The sequence below is a fragment of the Oncorhynchus mykiss genome, chromosome 18, assembly GCF_057628025.1.
Source record: "Oncorhynchus mykiss isolate SJ-2025 chromosome 18, ASM5762802v1, whole genome shotgun sequence".
Lineage (NCBI taxonomy): Eukaryota > Metazoa > Chordata > Actinopteri > Salmoniformes > Salmonidae > Oncorhynchus > Oncorhynchus mykiss.
Genome location: NC_143039.1, coordinates 22941214 through 22961148, shown reverse-complemented (window position 1 = coordinate 22961148; position 19935 = coordinate 22941214). Strand labels below are relative to the sequence as shown.

General features: G+C 36.0%; 1 protein-coding gene across 1 annotated transcript in view; it reads left to right on the top strand.

Moving 5' to 3' along the window:
- The first annotated feature begins 255 nt into the window (after positions 1 to 255).
- Positions 256 to 19935, top strand: part of LOC110495436 (obscurin-like protein 1) — a 52724-nt gene continuing 33044 nt past the window's right edge. The window contains exons 1-2 of the mRNA XM_036951937.2: positions 256 to 765; positions 2099 to 3553. Coding sequence (XP_036807832.2) covers positions 2218 to 3553 — 1336 coding nt within the window. The 5' untranslated portion in view covers positions 256 to 765; positions 2099 to 2217. The remainder of the gene's footprint in view (positions 766 to 2098; positions 3554 to 19935) is intronic.

Here is a 19935-nt window from a genome sequence, read left to right as displayed (position 1 = left end):
GATGATGAGCTAGTGTGCTTGATGCCGGGAGTCACTGTCTTGGCAGGTGGGGTGTCCTCTGTGGAGATTAAACAGAGTATCTCTAGGAAGCTGATGATCAGTCACAGAGCAGTGCTGCTCAGTGCTTCTGTCTATCTTTAGCTCCTGTAGGGTCTGTGAATGGAGGGCCAAGACTTATCTGACTGGCTGTCATCAAAACCTGTGGTATTTTTAGGGGCGGTTAGCAGTGGCAGGGCAACAGTTGTTCGTCTCCCTCCCCCTCTCTCTCTTTCTCTCTCTCTCCCTGACATTGACACACCGGGTGCCTTAGGACCGGGTGACGGAAACCACCAGGCAGTCAGAGTGGATTGTGTGGTCCCTGTACAGGAGCTCCAGACCCCCACCAGTTCCAGAAGCCACAGCCACCTCACTGGATGGACAGATACAGCAACAGGGCGAGCCTTGAGAGCTGTGGATCTGTTTGATGCTGATCAAGACACTCATTTAGCTTTTATTTAGTCAGGGCATCTTGAGAGACATTCTTGTCTTAGTGAGAGAGCAGGACTGCAGCAGACCACTGAGAGCGGGAAACATATCCCTACCGGACAGAGGAGACAGCGGCCATTTTAAGGGACGCGGAACCAGACTTACACCTGGGTCAAAAGTCATTCCAATCAATGGGGTCCAAGTCTTCTTGAACCCTGACGGGAGATTCTGAAGAGTGGCTTTGATTTGTGGGCTATATTGTCAATGTGGAACAAAGGAAGTGTCACTCTGGAATCACTGGTAAGTTTCTGATTATCATAGTTTGTACGATTGTATCATTATTTAAGCGACGCGGATTGTGTATCATTTCACCTCACCTATGAGAGGGAAGAGGAAATGCAGCAACTCTTGGAGAACACTGGAAGTCGATAAAATAGCTTCTTTATCAACAGGATCTTTGCCCCCATGGTAACCAAATAGATAACTGGGTCAATGGCATGATCCAGTAGAATGTACTGTGTGACAGCCTTTTGGAGGGAATATACTGCAGCACCTAGACACATTGGCTGCAGTATCAAATGCCATGTGTTCACGTGTAAGAGAGAGAGAGAGTTATCTCTGTATTGGGAAATAGCCCCTCCATGCCAGAGATGAAACCTACAGCTGCTATAGACAAACTATAGGAACATCAACTGCACCACAATGCATTTGGAAGGCTATAGCTGAACCTGATATGGGGTTACTAGTATAGCAACAATGACAGCAAGTATTAGGCATTTCTAGAGTTCCCTTTTCCTGATCCCAATCCCTGTGGGCATTCAGATTGTGACTGTCTCTCAGGTAAGGTAGCACATCAACAGTAATCCAAAAATCCCAGGAGGTATCATATTTTCCCTTTAGTGTATAGGAGCTCTTATCTTGGAGAGTAAAGGCGTAGATACTGTATGTTACTGTGTGGATTTTCTGTTATCTGACACAAGGCCTCCAGGCAGGGTCTTTATTTGGACAGACTACTTGAAATACTCCTCTGGCTGAGCTACAGCACCAGCTGGGAGGGCTGTGGTCTGTTCAGTTCTGACTGAGACGCTACTTTACTTTTACTGGGTCAACACCACTAGACTGAGGAGAAAGCACTGTCCTTCAGCTTGGGGCTGTATTCAATGTCCTTCTGTTATCACAAAGCAGTGAATACATTGTCCACTAGATGCAAAACATTCAGAGTGAAAGGCTGTAGTACTTCTTCCAAGACAAATCTGATGGGCTGTATGTAAGGCATTATAAACTGGGTGGTTCAAGCCCTGAATGCTGATTGGTTGACAGCCGTGGTATATCAGACCTTATACCACAGGTATGACCCAAAAATATTTTTACTGCTCTAATTACGTTGGTAACCAGTTTGTAACAGCAATAAGGCACGTCGGGGGTTTGTGATATATGGCCAATATACCACGGCTAAGGGCTGTATCCGGGCACTCGTGCATAAGAACAGCCCTTAGTCGTGTTATATTAGCCATAAACCACACCCCCTCGGGCCTTATTGCTAAATTATGCATAAAAGACATCACTAGATACTGTGTGAGAGTTATGTAGTAACTGTATTGTTAATGTACTACGACTCATATCTTCTCTGCAGATTGAAATGCGGTAGAGACGACCGCGTGGCACAATCTACAAGAGACTTCTACTACGGAGCCCATTTGTTTTGCCCATCAGAGTGAGAAGAACGGACTGAGACAGACGCAGGAAGCCAACATGGACATATTCGGTGGTGCCCCCCGTGTACTGGGCTACTCGCGCCCCGTGGCGGCACAGTGTGGCACGGATGCCGTCCTGCAATGCAAGATCGGCGGCGACCCTCGTCCCGAGGTGGTCTGGGAGAAGAAGAATGTACAGATCCTGTCAGAGGGACGCTACAGGTTGTCGGAGGAGGGCCAGGCTTACTTCCTACACATCACTGGGGTCAGGCTGGAGGACGCTGGCCAGTATATCTGCAAGGCCAGTAACAGCGTGGGTGAGACGTGCGCCCCTGCCACACTGAAGGTGGAGGGGAACAGTCAGGAGCAGGAAGGGGTACAGAAACAGAAAGAGGTCAATGGGGTGCAGCAAACCAGGCTGGAGAATGGAGAGTTAGGGGGGCAACGGAATGGGGAGTTTAGAAGGCAACAGAGCAGTGAGTTGGAGGGGCAACAGAACCAGAATGGGGAATATAGACAGCAAGAGAACAGGGAGTATGGAGGGCAACAGAATGGAGAGATAGAGCAGAGGAATGGAGAGGTAGACCAACAGAGCGGAGCGGTAGACCAACAGAGCGGAGCGGTAGAGAAGGAAAAGGGAGAGGAGAGTGAGCGGGAGAAAAAGAAGCAGCGCTATGAAGGGGAGCCCCTGCTGTCAGACGACAGACCTCACTTCCTCATCAAGCCCCTCTCCCTGAGGGTGGACCGGGGCGAGGACGCAGCCTTCTCCTGTAAGCTGTCGGGCAACCCTCTGCCCCAGGTGGTGTGGGAGAAGGACGGGAAGAAGCTGAGCGACATCTTCGAGAGCGCCCACTTCAACGTCAGCAGCCAGGACGGAGGCTGGTTCCAGCTGAAGATCTTCCGGACGAGGATGCCCGACGGGGGTGTCTACACCTGCAGAGCCCATAACAATCAAGGAGGGGCGCTGGCGGGCGCAGTGCTGCTTGTGGAGCTCGTCCCGGAACGGCAGGAGAGCGGGGCGTCCATGTCAAATGGGCACAGCAACGGTCAGACATCACCTCGTAGTATGAGGCACAGGATGGGAAGACACGGTTTGTCGAGACAGCCGGACGAGCCCAATCTGAACTCTGCCAATGTGAAGAAATTTGCGGTGTCGGAGGGGAAACATGCTAAGTTCCGCTGCTTCGTGACAGGGAAACCTAAGCCTGAGATCATCTGGAAGAAGGACGGAGCGCCCCTAGAGGCTGGGAGGCGTCACCTTCTGTTTGAGGACAGAGAGGGTTACTACACACTCAAAGTGATGTACTGTAAACATCAGGACACAGGGCTGTACGTGTGTGCTGCGTCCAACGCTCTGGGACACACCCTCAGCTCTGTTTACCTGACTGTCAAAGGTAGGGCTTTAGCAGTGTTTCAGGACTTCTCTTTTATTTTCTTTCTTACAGATGTAGGATCTTAATTTGAGCTAGTTTGCTACAGCAGGAAAATAATCCTGCAGCAACAGGACATGTGAATTATTATGTGGATTATAATTAATGGACATTTTTGTTGGGGATGACCCATTTTTCATAAGGAAAAATCAAGTCTTGAATTTCAAAGTGGAAATTACAAATTTCAGAAGCCTTTTAAACCTCAAATACACTACACGTTTTTTTATTTCCTGCATTGCTGGAAAGTTCTCCTGCAACAGGGTGGTCAAATTGGGGCGGCAGGTAGCCTAGTGGTTAGAGCATTGGGCCAGTAACCAAAAGGTTGCTAGAGCGATTCCCTGAGCTGACGAGGTAAAAATCAGTCAAGGCAGTTAACCCACAGTTCCTAGGCCGTCATTGTAAATAAGAATTTGTTCTTAACTGACTTGTCTAGTTAAATGAAGGTTAAAGAAATTAAGATCCTACATCTGTACCATCGTTCTTTCCTTAATTAATTCCTTTGCCATGATGATCAACAATCAGGTTTGACTGAGACGATGAAAGCATGCTCTCACCTGCCTAATTTGATCATAATTTTGAAGGAATAACATTGTGGCAAACCCTCATGCTAGTCAGGAGCATACGTACTGTATGTTCCTGACTAGCATGAGTACGTACCGTATGTTCCTGACTAGCATGAGTACGTACCGTATGTTCCTGACTAGCATGAGTACGTACCGTATGTTCCTGACTAGCATGAGTACGTACCGTATGTTCCTGACTAGCATGAGTACGTACTGTATGTTCCTGACTAGCATGAGTACGTACTGTATGTTCCTGACTAGCATGAGTACGTACTGTATGTTCCTGACTAGCATGAGTACGTACCGTATGTTCCTGACTAGCATGAGTACGTACCGTATGTTCCTGACTAGCATGAGTACGTACTGTATGTTCCTGACTAGCATGAGTACATACTGTATGTTCCTGACTAGCATGAGTACGTACCGTATGTTCCTGACTAGCATGAGTACGTACCGTATGTTCCTGACTAGCATGAGTACGTACTGTATGTTCCTGACTTGCATGAGTACGTACTGTATGTTCCTGACTAGCATGAGTACATACTGTATGTTCCTGACTAGCATGAGTACGTACCGTATGTTCCTGACTAGCATGAGTACGTACCGTATGTTCCTGACTAGCATGAGTACGTACTGTATGTTCCTGACTAGCATGAGTACGTACTGTATGTTCCTGACTAGCATGAGTACGTACTGTATGTTCCTGACTAGCATGAGTACGTACTGTATGCTCCTGACTAGCATGAGGGCTTGCCACAATGTTTCTTACGTCATAGAAATGCCATAGGGAGAGAGTTAGATCTTCAGTTGTCACAACTAATTGCTCTATAGAGAGTTCAGTAGATTGTGGAAATGCATTGCTAAAAGATCCCAGTTGAGTCACCCTAATAATTGGTAATTGTTTAGTCATCATTATAGGATAATCCCAGGGTGATCCAGCCATCACACAGCACACTGAGTCAGCTGGCTACGTAAATTAAATGGTATCTGTCTCATCTAGGCATCCACATTCCTAATCTACCAGGGAGTTATTGCCATAGAGTCTTGATAGATGGAGATAAACACAGGTCTTCCTAACCCTACCTCTGTCTTCCTACCCTTACCTCCCCCTTAGTCTCTCCCCCCCCCCCCCTAGCTTCCCTTCTCCCCCTACCTCCTGCATGTCTCCCCTGCCCACCCCAATGCCTCTGTGTCCCTTTCACCCACCAGTCTCTTTCCCCTAGATTCCCTTCTTCCCCTCTCCCCCTAGCTTCCCTTCTCCCCCCTCCCCCTAGCTTCCCTTCCCCCCCTACCTCCTGCATGTCTCCCCTGCCCACCCCAATGCCTCTGTGTCCCTACCTCCCCCCAGTCTCTTTCCCCTAGCTTCCCTTCTTCCCCTCTCCCCCTAGCTTCCCTTCTCCCCCTCCCCCTAGCTTCCCTTCTCCCCCTACCTCCTGCATGTCTCCCCTGCCCACCCCAATGCCTCTGTGTCCCTACCTCCCCCCAGTCTCTTTCCCCTAGCTTCCCTTCTTCCCCTCTCCCCCTAGCTTCCCTTCCCCACTCCCCTACCTTCCCTTCTTCCCCTCTCCCCCTAGCTTCCCTTCTTCCCCTCTCCCCCTAGCTTCCCTTCTCTCCCTACCTCCTGCATGTCTCCCCTGCCCACCCCACTGCCTCCGTGTGTCCCTATATTTAGAGACTGAATCATGAGCTGAGGTATGTGTCCTGTATGTGTCCTGAATACAGATTTTCTGCTGTGTTGTTAACCATGTTGACCATGTTGATCATGGCCAAGGTCCACAGCAATGTCAATGGATTGGTAGAAATAACCCTAAAAGTTTACTTGAAATGTAGTTGAAATTACTGTTTGTTCAAATCCTGCAGTCAATCATAGCTTAAGTCATGAAATATGCTCATGAGCTCATGAAATGTGTTATACCTTGATCAAAACTCAACCAATGACTGGAATTACCTAAAATGTGTGTAAATCACTGTAAAAACAACCTCAAATGTACCTAAAGCATTGTAAAACCAACCTAAAATGTACCTAAAGCACTGTAAAAACAACCTAAAATGTACCTGAAGCACTGTAAAAACAACCTAAAATGTACCTAAAGCACTGTAAAAACAACCTCAAATGTACCTAAAGCATTGTAAAAACAACCTAAAATGTACCTGAAGCACTGTAAAAACAACCTAAAATGTATCTAAAGCATTGTAAAAACAACCTAAAATGTACCTAAAGCATTGTAAAAACAACCTAAAATGTACCTAAAGCACTGTAAAAACAACCTAAAATGTGCCTAAAGCATTGTAAAAACAACCTCAAATGTGCCTAAAGCATTGTAAAAACAACCTAAAATGTATCTAAAGCACTGTAAAAACAACCTGAAATGTGCCTAAAGCATTGTAAAAACAACCTGAAATGTGCCTAAAGCATTGTAAAAACAACCTAAAATGTATCTAAAGCATTGTAAAAACAACCTCAAATGTATCTAAAGCACTGTAAAAACAACCTAAAATGTGCCTAAAGCACTGTAAAAACAACCTAAAATGTACCTAAAGCACTGTAAAAACAACCTAAAATGTGCCTAAAGCATTGTAAAAACAACCTAAAATGTACCTAAAGCACTGTAAAAACAACCTAAAATGTACCTAAAGCACTGTAAAAACAACCTCAAATGTGCCTAAAGCATTGTAAAAACAACCTAAAATGTACCTAAAGCACTGTAAAAACAACCTAAAATGTGCCTAAAGCATTGTAAAAACAACCTCAAATGTGCCTAAAGCATTGTAAAAACAACCTAAAATGTGCCTAAAGCATTGTAAAAACAACCTAAAATGTACCTGAAGCACTGTAAAAACAACCAAAAATGTACCTGAAGCACTGTAAAAACAACCTAAAATGTATCTAAAGCATTGTAAAAACAACCTAAAATGTACCTGAAGCATTGTAAAAACAACCTAAAATGTGCCTAAAGCACTGTAAAAACAACCTAAAATGTGTCTAAAGCATTGTAAAAACAACCTAAAATGTGCCTAAAGCACTGTAAAAACAACCTAAAATGTACCTGAAGCATTGTAAAAACAACCTAAAATGTGCCTAAAGCATTGTAAAAACAACCTAAAATGTGCCTAAAGCATTGTAAAAACAACCTAAAATGTATCTAAAGCACTGTAAAAACAACCTAAAATGTGTCTAAAGCATTGTAAAAACAACCTAAAATGTACCTGAAGCACTGTAAAAACAACCTAAAATGTACCTAAAGCACTGTAAAAACAACCTCAAATGTACCTGAAGCACTGTAAAAACAACATCAAATGTACCTAAAGCACTGTAAAAACAACCTAAAATGTATCTAAAGCATTGTAAAAACAACCTAAAATCTGGGTTAAGCACTGTAAAAACAACCTAAAATGTACCTAAAGCATTGTAAAAACAACCTAAAATGTACCTAAAGCACTGTAAAAACAACCTAAAATGTACCTAAAGCATTGTAAAACCAACCTCAAATGTACCTAAAGCATTGTAAAAACAACCTAAAATGTGCCTAAAGCACTGTAAAAACAACCTAAAATGTACCTAAAGCACTGTAAAAACAACCTAAAATGTACCTAAAGCACTGTAAAAACAACCTAAAATGTATCTAAAGCATTGTAAAAACAACCTAAAATGTATCTAAAGCACTGTAAAAACAACCTAAAATGTACCTAAAGCATTGTAAAAACAACCTAAAATGTATCTAAAGCATTGTAAAAACAACCTAAAATGTATCTAAAGCACTGTAAAAACAACCTAAAATGTACCTAAAGCACTGTAAAAACAACCTAAAATGTACCTAAAGCACTGTAAAAACAACCTAAAATGTACCTAAAGCACTGTAAAAACAACCTAAAATGTACCTAAAGCACTGTAAAAACAACCTAAAATGTACCTAAAGCACTGTAAAAACAACCTAAAATGTATCTAAAGCATTGTAAAAACAACCTAAAATCTGGGTTAAGCACTGTAAAAACAACCTAAAATGTACCTAAAGCATTGTAAAAACAACCTAAAATGTGCCTAAAGCACTGTAATAACAACCTAAAATGTATCTAAAGCATTGTAAAAACAACCTCAAATGTATCTAAAGCATTGTAAAAACAACTTAAAATCTGGGTTAAGCACTGTAAAAACAACCTAAAATGTACCTAAAGCATTGTAAAAACAACCTAAAATGTACCTAAAGCACTGTAAAAACAACCTCAAATGTACCTAAAGCATTGTAAAAACAACCTAAAATGTACCTGAAGCACTGTAAAAATAACCTAAAATGTACCTAAAGCATTGTAAAAACAACCTAAAATGTACCTAAAGCACTGTAAAAACAACCTAAAATGTGCCTAAAGCATTGTAAAAACAACCTCAAATGTGCCTAAAGCATTGTAAAAACAACCTAAAATGTATCTAAAGCACTGTAAAAACAACCTGAAATGTGCCTAAAGCATTGTAAAAACAACCTGAAATGTGCCTAAAGCATTGTAAAAACAACCTAAAATGTATCTAAAGCATTGTAAAAACAACCTCAAATGTATCTAAAGCACTGTAAAAACAACCTAAAATGTGCCTAAAGCACTGTAAAAACAACCTAAAATGTACCTAAAGCACTGTAAAAACAACCTAAAATGTGCCTAAAGCATTGTAAAAACAACCTCAAATGTGCCTAAAGCACTGTAAAAACAACCTAAAATGTACCTAAAGCACTGTAAAAACAACCTAAAATGTACCTAAAGCACTGTAAAAACAACCTAAAATGTGCCTAAAGCATTGTAAAAACAACCCAAAATGTGCCTAAAGCACTGTAATAACAACCTAAAATGTATCTAAAGCATTGTAAAAACAACCTCAAATGTATCTAAAGCATTGTAAAAACAACCTAAAATCTGGGTTAAGCACTGTAAAAACAACCTAAAATGTACCTAAAGCATTGTAAAAACAACCTAAAATGTACCTAAAGCACTGTAAAAACAACCTAAAATCTGGGTTAAGCACTATAAAAACAACCTCAAATGTATCTAAAGCACTGTAAAAACAACCTAAAATGTACCTAAAGCATTGTAAAAACAACCTAAAATGTATCTAAAGCACTGTAAAAACAACCTCAAATGTGCCTAAAGCATTGTAAAAACAACCTAAAATGTATCTAAAGCATTGTAAAAACAACCTCAAATGTGCCTAAAGCACTGTAAAAACAACCTAAAATGTATCTAAAGCACTGTAAAAACAACCTAAAATGTGCCTAAAGCACTGTAAAAACAACCTAAAATGTATCTAAAGCACTGTAAAAACAACCTCAAATGTGCCTAAAGCACTGTAAAAACAACCTAAAATGTACCTAAAGCATTGTAAAAACAACCTAAAATGTATCTAAAGCATTGTAAAAACAACCTAAAATGTGCCTAAAGCATTGTAAAAACAACCTAAAATGTATCTAAAGCATTGTAAAAACAACCTAAAATGTATCTAAAGCATTGTAAAAACAACCTAAAATGTATCTAAAGCACTGTAAAAACAACCTAAAATGTGTCTAAAGCATTGTAAAAACAACCTAAAATGTACCTAAAGCATTGTAAAAACAACCTAAAATGTACCTAAAGCACTGTAAAAACAACCTAAAATGTGCCTAAAGCATTGTAAAAACAACCTAAAATGTACCTAAAGCACTGTAAAAACAACCTCAAATGTGCCTAAAGCACTGTAAAAACAACCTAAAATGTACCTAAAGCACTGTAAAAACAACCTAAAATGTGCCTAAAGCATTGTAAAAACAACCTAAAATCTACCTAAAGCACTGTAAAAACAACCTAAAATGTACCTAAAGCACTGTAAAAACAACCTAAAATGTACCTAAAGCATTGTAAAAACAACCTAAAATGTATCTAAAGCATTGTAAAAACAACCTCAAATGTACCTGAAGCATTGTAAAAACAACCTAAAATGTGCCTAAAGCATTGTAAAAACAACCTAAAATGTATCTAAAGCACTGTAAAAACAACCTCAAATGTACCTGAAGCATTGTAAAAACAACCTAAAATGTGCCTAAAGCATTGTAAAAACAACCTCAAATGTATCTAAAGCACTGTAAAAACAACCTAAAATGTATCTAAAGCACTGTAAAAACAACCTCAAATGTATCTAAAGCATTGTAAAAACAACCTAAAATGTATCTAAAGCACTGTAAAAACAACCTAAAATGTGCCTAAAGCATTGTAAAAACAACCTAAAATGTATCTAAAGCATTGTAAAAACAACCTAAAATGTATCTAAAGCATTGTAAAAACAACCTAAAATGTACCTAAAGCACTGTAAAAACAACCTAAAATGTATCTAAAGCATTGTAAAAACAACCTAAAATGTACCTAAAGCACTGTAAAAACAACCTAAAATGTACCTAAAGCACTGTAAAAACAACCTAAAATGTACCTAAAGCACTGTAAAAACAACCTAAAATGTATCTAAAGCATTGTAAAAACAACCTAAAATCTGGGTTAAGCACTGTAAAAACAACCTAAAATGTACCTAAAGCATTGTAAAAACAACCTAAAATGTGCCTAAAGCACTGTAATAACAACCTAAAATGTATCTAAAGCATTGTAAAAACAACCTCAAATGTATCTAAAGCATTGTAAAAACAACCTAAAATCTGGGTTAAGCACTGTAAAAACAACCTAAAATGTACCTAAAGCATTGTAAAAACAACCTAAAATGTACCTAAAGCACTGTAAAAACAACCTCAAATGTACCTAAAGCATTGTAAAAACAACCTAAAATGTACCTGAAGCACTGTAAAAATAACCTAAAATGTACCTAAAGCATTGTAAAAACAACCTAAAATGTACCTAAAGCACTGTAAAAACAACCTAAAATGTGCCTAAAGCATTGTAAAAACAACCTCAAATGTGCCTAAAGCATTGTAAAAACAACCTAAAATGTATCTAAAGCACTGTAAAAACAACCTGAAATGTGCCTAAAGCATTGTAAAAACAACCTGAAATGTGCCTAAAGCATTGTAAAAACAACCTAAAATGTATCTAAAGCATTGTAAAAACAACCTCAAATGTATCTAAAGCACTGTAAAAACAACCTAAAATGTGCCTAAAGCACTGTAAAAACAACCTAAAATGTACCTAAAGCACTGTAAAAACAACCTAAAATGTGCCTAAAGCATTGTAAAAACAACCTCAAATGTGCCTAAAGCACTGTAAAAACAACCTAAAATGTACCTAAAGCACTGTAAAAACAACCTAAAATGTACCTAAAGCACTGTAAAAACAACCTAAAATGTGCCTAAAGCATTGTAAAAACAACCTCAAATGTGCCTAAAGCATTGTAAAAACAACCTAAAATGTGCCTAAAGCATTGTAAAAACAACCTAAAATGTACCTGAAGCATTGTAAAAACAACCTAAAATGTACCTGAAGCATTGTAAAAACAACCTAAAATGTGCCTAAAGCACTGTAAAAACAACCTAAAATGTGCCTAAAGCACTGTAAAAACAACCTAAAATGTACCTGAAGCACTGTAAAAACAACATCAAATGTACCTAAAGCACTGTAAAAACAACCTAAAATGTACCTAAAGCATTGTAAAAACAACCTAAAATGTATCTAAAGCATTGTAAAAACAACCTAAAATGTACCTGAAGCATTGTAAAAACAACCTAAAATGTTCCTAAAGCATTGTAAAAACAAACCTAAAATGTACCTGAAGCACTGTAAAAACAACCTAAAATGTACCTAAAGCACTGTAAAAACAACCTCAAATGTACCTGAAGCACTGTAAAAACAACATCAAATGTACCTAAAGCACTGTAAAAACAACCTAAAATGTATCTAAAGCATTGTAAAAACAACCTAAAATCTGGGTTAAGCACTGTAAAAACAACCTAAAATGTACCTAAAGCACTGTAAAAACAACCTAAAATGTACCTAAAGCATTGTAAAACCAACCTCAAATGTACCTAAAGCATTGTAAAAACAACCTAAAATGTGCCTAAAGCACTGTAAAAACAACCTAAAATGTACCTAAAGCACTGTAAAAACAACCTAAAATGTACCTAAAGCACTGTAAAAACAACCTAAAATGTATCTAAAGCATTGTAAAAACAACGTAAAATGTATCTAAAGCACTGTAAAAACAACCTAAAATGTACCTAAAGCATTGTAAAAACAACCTAAAATGTATCTAAAGCATTGTAAAAACAACCTAAAATGTATCTAAAGCACTGTAAAAACAACCTAAAATGTACCTAAAGCACTGTAAAAACAACCTAAAATGTACCTAAAGCATTGTAAAAACAACATCAAATGTACCTAAAGCATTGTAAAAACAACCTAAAATGTATCTAAAGCATTGTAAAAACAACCTAAAATGTATCTAAAGTACTGTAAAAACAACCTAAAATGTACCTAAAGCACTGTAAAAACAACCTAAAATGTATCTAAAGCACTGTAAAAACAACCTAAAATGTATCTAAAGCATTGTAAAAACAACCTAAAATCTGGGTTAAGCACTGTAAAAACAACCTAAAATGTACCTAAAGCATTGTAAAAACAACCTAAAATGTGCCTAAAGCACTGTAATAACAACCTAAAATGTATCTAAAGCATTGTAAAAACAACCTCAAATGTATCTAAAGCATTGTAAAAACAACCTAAAATCTGGGTTAAGCACTGTAAAAACAACCTAAAATGTACCTAAAGCATTGTAAAAACAACCTAAAATGTACCTAAAGCACTGTAAAAACAACCTAAAATGTGCCTAAAGCACTGTAAAAACAACCTAAAATGTACCTAAAGCACTGTAAAAACAACCTAAAATGTACCTAAAGCACTGTAAAAACAACCTAAAATGTACCTAAAGCACTGTAAAAACAACCTAAAATGTACCTAAAGCACTGTAAAAACAACCTAAAATGTATCTAAAGCATTGTAAAAACAACCTAAAATCTGGGTTAAGCACTGTAAAAACAACCTAAAATGTACCTAAAGCATTGTAAAAACAACCCAAAATGTGCCTAAAGCACTGTAATAACAACCTAAAATGTATCTAAAGCATTGTAAAAACAACCTCAAATGTATCTAAAGCATTGTAAAAACAACCTAAAATCTGGGTTAAGCACTGTAAAAACAACCTAAAATGTACCTAAAGCATTGTAAAAACAACCTAAAATGTACCTAAAGCACTGTAAAAACAACCTAAAATCTGGGTTAAGCACTGTAAAAACAACCTCAAATGTATCTAAAGCACTGTAAAAACAACCTAAAATGTACCTAAAGCATTGTAAAAACAACCTAAAATGTATCTAAAGCACTGTAAAAACAACCTCAAATGTGCCTAAAGCATTGTAAAAACAACCTAAAATGTATCTAAAGCATTGTAAAAACAACCTCAAATGTATCTAAAGCATTGTAAAAACAACCTAAAATCTGGGTTAAGCACTGTAAAAACAACCTAAAATGTACCTAAAGCATTGTAAAAACAACCTAAAATGTACCTAAAGCACTGTAAAAACAACCTAAAATGTGCCTAAAGCACTGTAAAAACAACCTAAAATGTACCTAAAGCACTGTAAAAACAACCTAAAATGTACCTAAAGCACTGTAAAAACAACCTAAAATGTACCTAAAGCACTGTAAAAACAACCTAAAATGTACCTAAAGCACTGTAAAAACAACCTAAAATGTATCTAAAGCATTGTAAAAACAACCTAAAATCTGGGTTAAGCACTGTAAAAACAACCTAAAATGTACCTAAAGCATTGTAAAAACAACCTAAAATGTACCTAAAGCACTGTAAAAACAACCTAAAATGTGCCTAAAGCACTGTAAAAACAACCTAAAATGTACCTAAAGCACTGTAAAAACAACCTAAAATGTACCTAAAGCACTGTAAAAACAACCTAAAATGTACCTAAAGCACTGTAAAAACAACCTAAAATGTACCTAAAGCACTGTAAAAACAACCTAAAATGTATCTAAAGCATTGTAAAAACAACCTAAAATCTGGGTTAAGCACTGTAAAAACAACCTAAAATGTACCTAAAGCATTGTAAAAACAACCCAAAATGTGCCTAAAGCACTGTAATAACAACCTAAAATGTATCTAAAGCATTGTAAAAACAACCTCAAATGTATCTAAAGCATTGTAAAAACAACCTAAAATCTGGGTTAAGCACTGTAAAAACAACCTAAAATGTACCTAAAGCATTGTAAAAACAACCTAAAATGTACCTAAAGCACTGTAAAAACAACCTAAAATCTGGGTTAAGCACTGTAAAAACAACCTCAAATGTATCTAAAGCACTGTAAAAACAACCTAAAATGTACCTAAAGCATTGTAAAAACAACCTAAAATGTATCTAAAGCACTGTAAAAACAACCTCAAATGTGCCTAAAGCATTGTAAAAACAACCTAAAATGTATCTAAAGCATTGTAAAAACAACCTCAAATGTGCCTAAAGCACTGTAAAAACAACCTAAAATGTATCTAAAGCACTGTAAAAACAACCTCAAATGTGCCTAAAGCACTGTAAAAACAACCTAAAATGTATCTAAAGCACTGTAAAAACAACCTCAAATGTGCCTAAAGCACTGTAAAAACAACCTAAAATGTACCTAAAGCATTGTAAAAACAACCTAAAATGTATCTAAAGCATTGTAAAAACAACCTAAAATGTGCCTAAAGCATTGTAAAAACAACCTAAAATGTATCTAAAGCATTGTAAAAACAACCTAAAATGTATCTAAAGCATTGTAAAAACAACCTAAAATGTATCTAAAGCACTGTAAAAACAACCTAAAATGTGTCTAAAGCATTGTAAAAACAACCTAAAATGTACCTAAAGCATTGTAAAAACAACCTAAAATGTACCTAAAGCACTGTAAAAACAACCTAAAATGTGCCTAAAGCATTGTAAAAACAACCTAAAATGTACCTAAAGCACTGTAAAAACAACCTCAAATGTGCCTAAAGCACTGTAAAAACAACCTAAAATGTACCTAAAGCACTGTAAAAACAACCTAAAATGTGCCTAAAGCATTGTAAAAACATCCTAAAATCTACCTAAAGCACTGTAAAAACAACCTAAAATGTACCTAAAGCACTGTAAAAACAACCTAAAATGTACCTAAAGCATTGTAAAAACAACCTAAAATGTATCTAAAGCATTGTAAAAACAACCTCAAATGTACCTGAAGCATTGTAAAAACAACCTAAAATGTGCCTAAAGCATTGTAAAAACAACCTAAAATGTATCTAAAGCACTGTAAAAACAACCTCAAATGTACCTGAAGCATTGTAAAAACAACCTAAAATGTGCCTAAAGCATTGTAAAAACAACCTCAAATGTATCTAAAGCACTGTAAAAACAACCTAAAATGTATCTAAAGCACTGTAAAAACAACCTCAAATGTATCTAAAGCATTGTAAAAACAACCTAAAATGTATCTAAAGCACTGTAAAAACAACCTAAAATGTGCCTAAAGCATTGTAAAAACAACCTAAAATGTATCTAAAGCATTGTAAAAACAACCTAAAATGTATCTAAAGCATTGTAAAAACAACCTAAAATGTACCTAAAGCACTGTAAAAACAACCTAAAATGTATCTAAAGCATTGTAAAAACAACCTAAAATGTATCTAAAGCATTGTAAAAACAACCTAAAATGTACCTAAAGCATTGTAAAAACAACCTAAAATGTGCCTAAAGCATTGTAAAAACAACCTAAAATGTACCTAAAGCATTGTAAAAACAACCTAAAATGTACCTAAAGCACTGTAAAAACAACCTAAAATGTACCTAAAGCATTGTAAAAACAACCTAAAATGTGCCTAAAGCATTGTAAAAACAACCTAAAATGTATCTAAAGCACTGTAAAAACAACCTAAAATGTACCTAAAGCATTGTAAAAACAACCTAAAATGTACCTAAAGCATTGTAAAAACAACCTAAAATGTATCTAAAGCACTGTAAAAACAACCTAAAATGTATCTAAAGCACTGTAAAAACAACCTAAAATGTATCTAAAGCACTGTAAAAACAACCTGAAATGTGCCTAAAGCATTGTAAAAACAACCTAAAATGTACCTGAAGCATTGTAAAAACAACCTAAAATGTACCTAAAGCATTGTAAAAACAACCTAAAATGTACCTAAAGCACTGTAAAAAAAACCTAAAATGTATCTAAAGCATTGTAAAAACAACCTAAAATGTACCTGAAGCATTGTAAAAACAACCTAAAATGTACCTGAAGCATTGTAAAAACAACCTAAAATGTATCTAAAGCACTGTAAAAAACAACCTAAAATGTACCTAAAGCATTGTAAAAACAACCTAAAATCTGGGTTAAGCACTGTAAAAACAACCTAAAATGTATCTAAAGCATTGTAAAAACAACCTAAAATGTACCTAAAGCATTGTAAAAACAACCTAAAATGTATCTAAAGCATTGTAAAAACAACCTAAAATGTACCTGAAGCATTGTAAAAACAACCTAAAATGTACCTAAAGCACTGTAAAAACAACCTCAAATGTGCCTAAAGCATTGTAAAAACAACATCAAATGTGCCTAAAGCATTGTAAAAACAACATCAAATGTGCCTAAAGCATTGTAAAAACAACCTCAAATGTACCTAAAGCACTGTAAAAACAACCTCAAATGTGCCTAAAGCATTGTAAAAACAACATCAAATGTGCCTAAAGCATTGTAAAAACAACATCAAATGTGCCTAAAGCATTGTAAAAACAACCTCAAATGTGCCTAAAGCATTGTAATAACAACCTAAAATGTACCTAAAGCACTGTAAAAACAACCTAAAATGTGCCTAAAGCATTGTAAAAACAACCTAAAATGTACCTAAAGCACTGTAAAAACAACCTAAAATGTGCCTAAAGCATTGTAAAAACAACCCAAAATGTGCCTAAAGCACTGTAATAACAACCTAAAATGTATCTAAAGCATTGTAAAAACAACCTCAAATCTGGGTTAAGCACTGTAAAAACAACCTAAAATGTACCTAAAGCATTGTAAAAACAACCTAAAATGTACCTAAAGCACTGTAAAAACAACCTAAAATCTGGGTTAAGCACTGTAAAAACAACCTCAAATGTATCTAAAGCACTGTAAAAACAACCTAAAATGTACCTAAAGCATTGTAAAAACAACCTAAAATGTATCTAAAGCACTGTAAAAACAACCTCAAATGTGCCTAAAGCATTGTAAAAACAACCTAAAATGTATCTAAAGCATTGTAAAAACAACCTCAAATGTGCCTAAAGCACTGTAAAAACAACCTAAAATGTATCTAAAGCACTGTAAAAACAACCTCAAATGTGCCTAAAGCACTGTAAAAACAACCTAAAATGTATCTAAAGCACTGTAAAAACAACCTCAAATGTGCCTAAAGCACTGTAAAAACAACCTAAAATGTACCTAAAGCATTGTAAAAACAACCTAAAATGTATCTAAAGCATTGTAAAAACAACCTAAAATGTGCCTAAAGCATTGTAAAAACAACCTAAAATGTATCTAAAGCATTGTAAAAACAACCTAAAATGTATCTAAAGCATTGTAAAAACAACCTAAAATGTATCTAAAGCACTGTAAAAACAACCTAAAATGTGTCTAAAGCATTGTAAAAACAACCTAAAATGTACCTAAAGCATTGTAAAAACAACCTAAAATGTACCTAAAGCACTGTAAAAACAACCTAAAATGTGCCTAAAGCATTGTAAAAACAACCTAAAATGTACCTAAAGCACTGTAAAAACAACCTCAAATGTGCCTAAAGCACTGTAAAAACAACCTAAAATGTACCTAAAGCACTGTAAAAACAACCTAAAATGTGCCTAAAGCATTGTAAAAACAACCTAAAATCTACCTAAAGCACTGTAAAAACAACCTAAAATGTACCTAAAGCACTGTAAAAACAACCTAAAATGTACCTAAAGCATTGTAAAAACAACCTAAAATGTATCTAAAGCATTGTAAAAACAACCTCAAATGTACCTGAAGCATTGTAAAAACAACCTAAAATGTGCCTAAAGCATTGTAAAAACAACCTAAAATGTATCTAAAGCACTGTAAAAACAACCTCAAATGTACCTGAAGCATTGTAAAAACAACCTAAAATGTGCCTAAAGCATTGTAAAAACAACCTCAAATGTATCTAAAGCACTGTAAAAACAACCTAAAATGTATCTAAAGCACTGTAAAAACAACCTCAAATGTATCTAAAGCATTGTAAAAACAACCTAAAATGTATCTAAAGCACTGTAAAAACAACCTAAAATGTGCCTAAAGCATTGTAAAAACAACCTAAAATGTATCTAAAGCATTGTAAAAACAACCTAAAATGTATCTAAAGCATTGTAAAAACAACCTAAAATGTACCTAAAGCACTGTAAAAACAACCTAAAATGTATCTAAAGCATTGTAAAAACAACCTAAAATGTATCTAAAGCATTGTAAAAACAACCTAAAATGTACCTAAAGCATTGTAAAAACAACCTAAAATGTGCCTAAAGCATTGTAAAAACAACCTAAAATGTACCTAAAGCATTGTAAAAACAACCTAAAATGTACCTAAAGCACTGTAAAAACAACCTAAAATGTACCTAAAGCATTGTAAAAACAACCTAAAATGTGCCTAAAGCATTGTAAAAACAACCTAAAATGTATCTAAAGCACTGTAAAAACAACCTAAAATGTACCTAAAGCATTGTAAAAACAACCTAAAATGTACCTAAAGCATTGTTAAAACAACCTAAAATGTATCTAAAGCACTGTAAAAACAACCTAAAATGTATCTAAAGCACTGTAAAAACAACCTAAAATGTATCTAAAGCACTGTAAAAACAACCTGAAATGTGCCTAAAGCATTGTAAAAACAACCTAAAATGTACCTGAAGCATTGTAAAAACAACCTAAAATGTACCTAAAGCATTGTAAAAACAACCTAAAATGTACCTGAAGCATTGTAAAAACAACCTAAAATGTACCTGAAGCACTGTAAAAACAACCTAAAATGTACCTAAAGCATTGTAAAAACAACCTAAAATGTACCTAAAGCATTGTAAAAACAACCTAAAATGTATCTAAAGCACTGTAAAAACAACCTAAAATGTATCTAAAGCACTGTAAAAACAACCTAAAATGTATCTAAAGCACTGTAAAAACAACCTGAAATGTGCCTAAAGCATTGTAAAAACAACCTAAAATGTACCTGAAGCATTGTAAAAACAACCTAAAATGTACCTAAAGCATTGTAAAAACAACCTAAAATGTACCTGAAGCATTGTAAAAACAACCTAAAATGTACCTGAAGCATTGTAAAAACAACCTAAAATGTATCTAAAGCACTGTAAAAAACAACCTAAAATGTACCTAAAGCATTGTAAAAACAACCTAAAATCTGGGTTAAGCACTGTAAAAACAACCTAAAATGTATCTAAAGCATTGTAAAAACAACCTAAAATGTACCTGAAGCATTGTAAAAACAACCTAAAATGTACCTAAAGCACTGTAAAAACAACCTTAAATGTGCCTAAAGCATTGTAAAAACAACATCAAATGTGCCTAAAGCATTGTAAAAACAACATCAAATGTGCCTAAAGCATTGTAAAAACAACCTCAAATGTACCTAAAGCACTGTAAAAACAACCTCAAATGTGCCTAAAGCATTGTAAAAACAACCTAAAATGTACCTAAAGCACTGTAAAAACAACCTAAAATGTGCCTAAAGCATTGTAAAAACAACCCAAAATG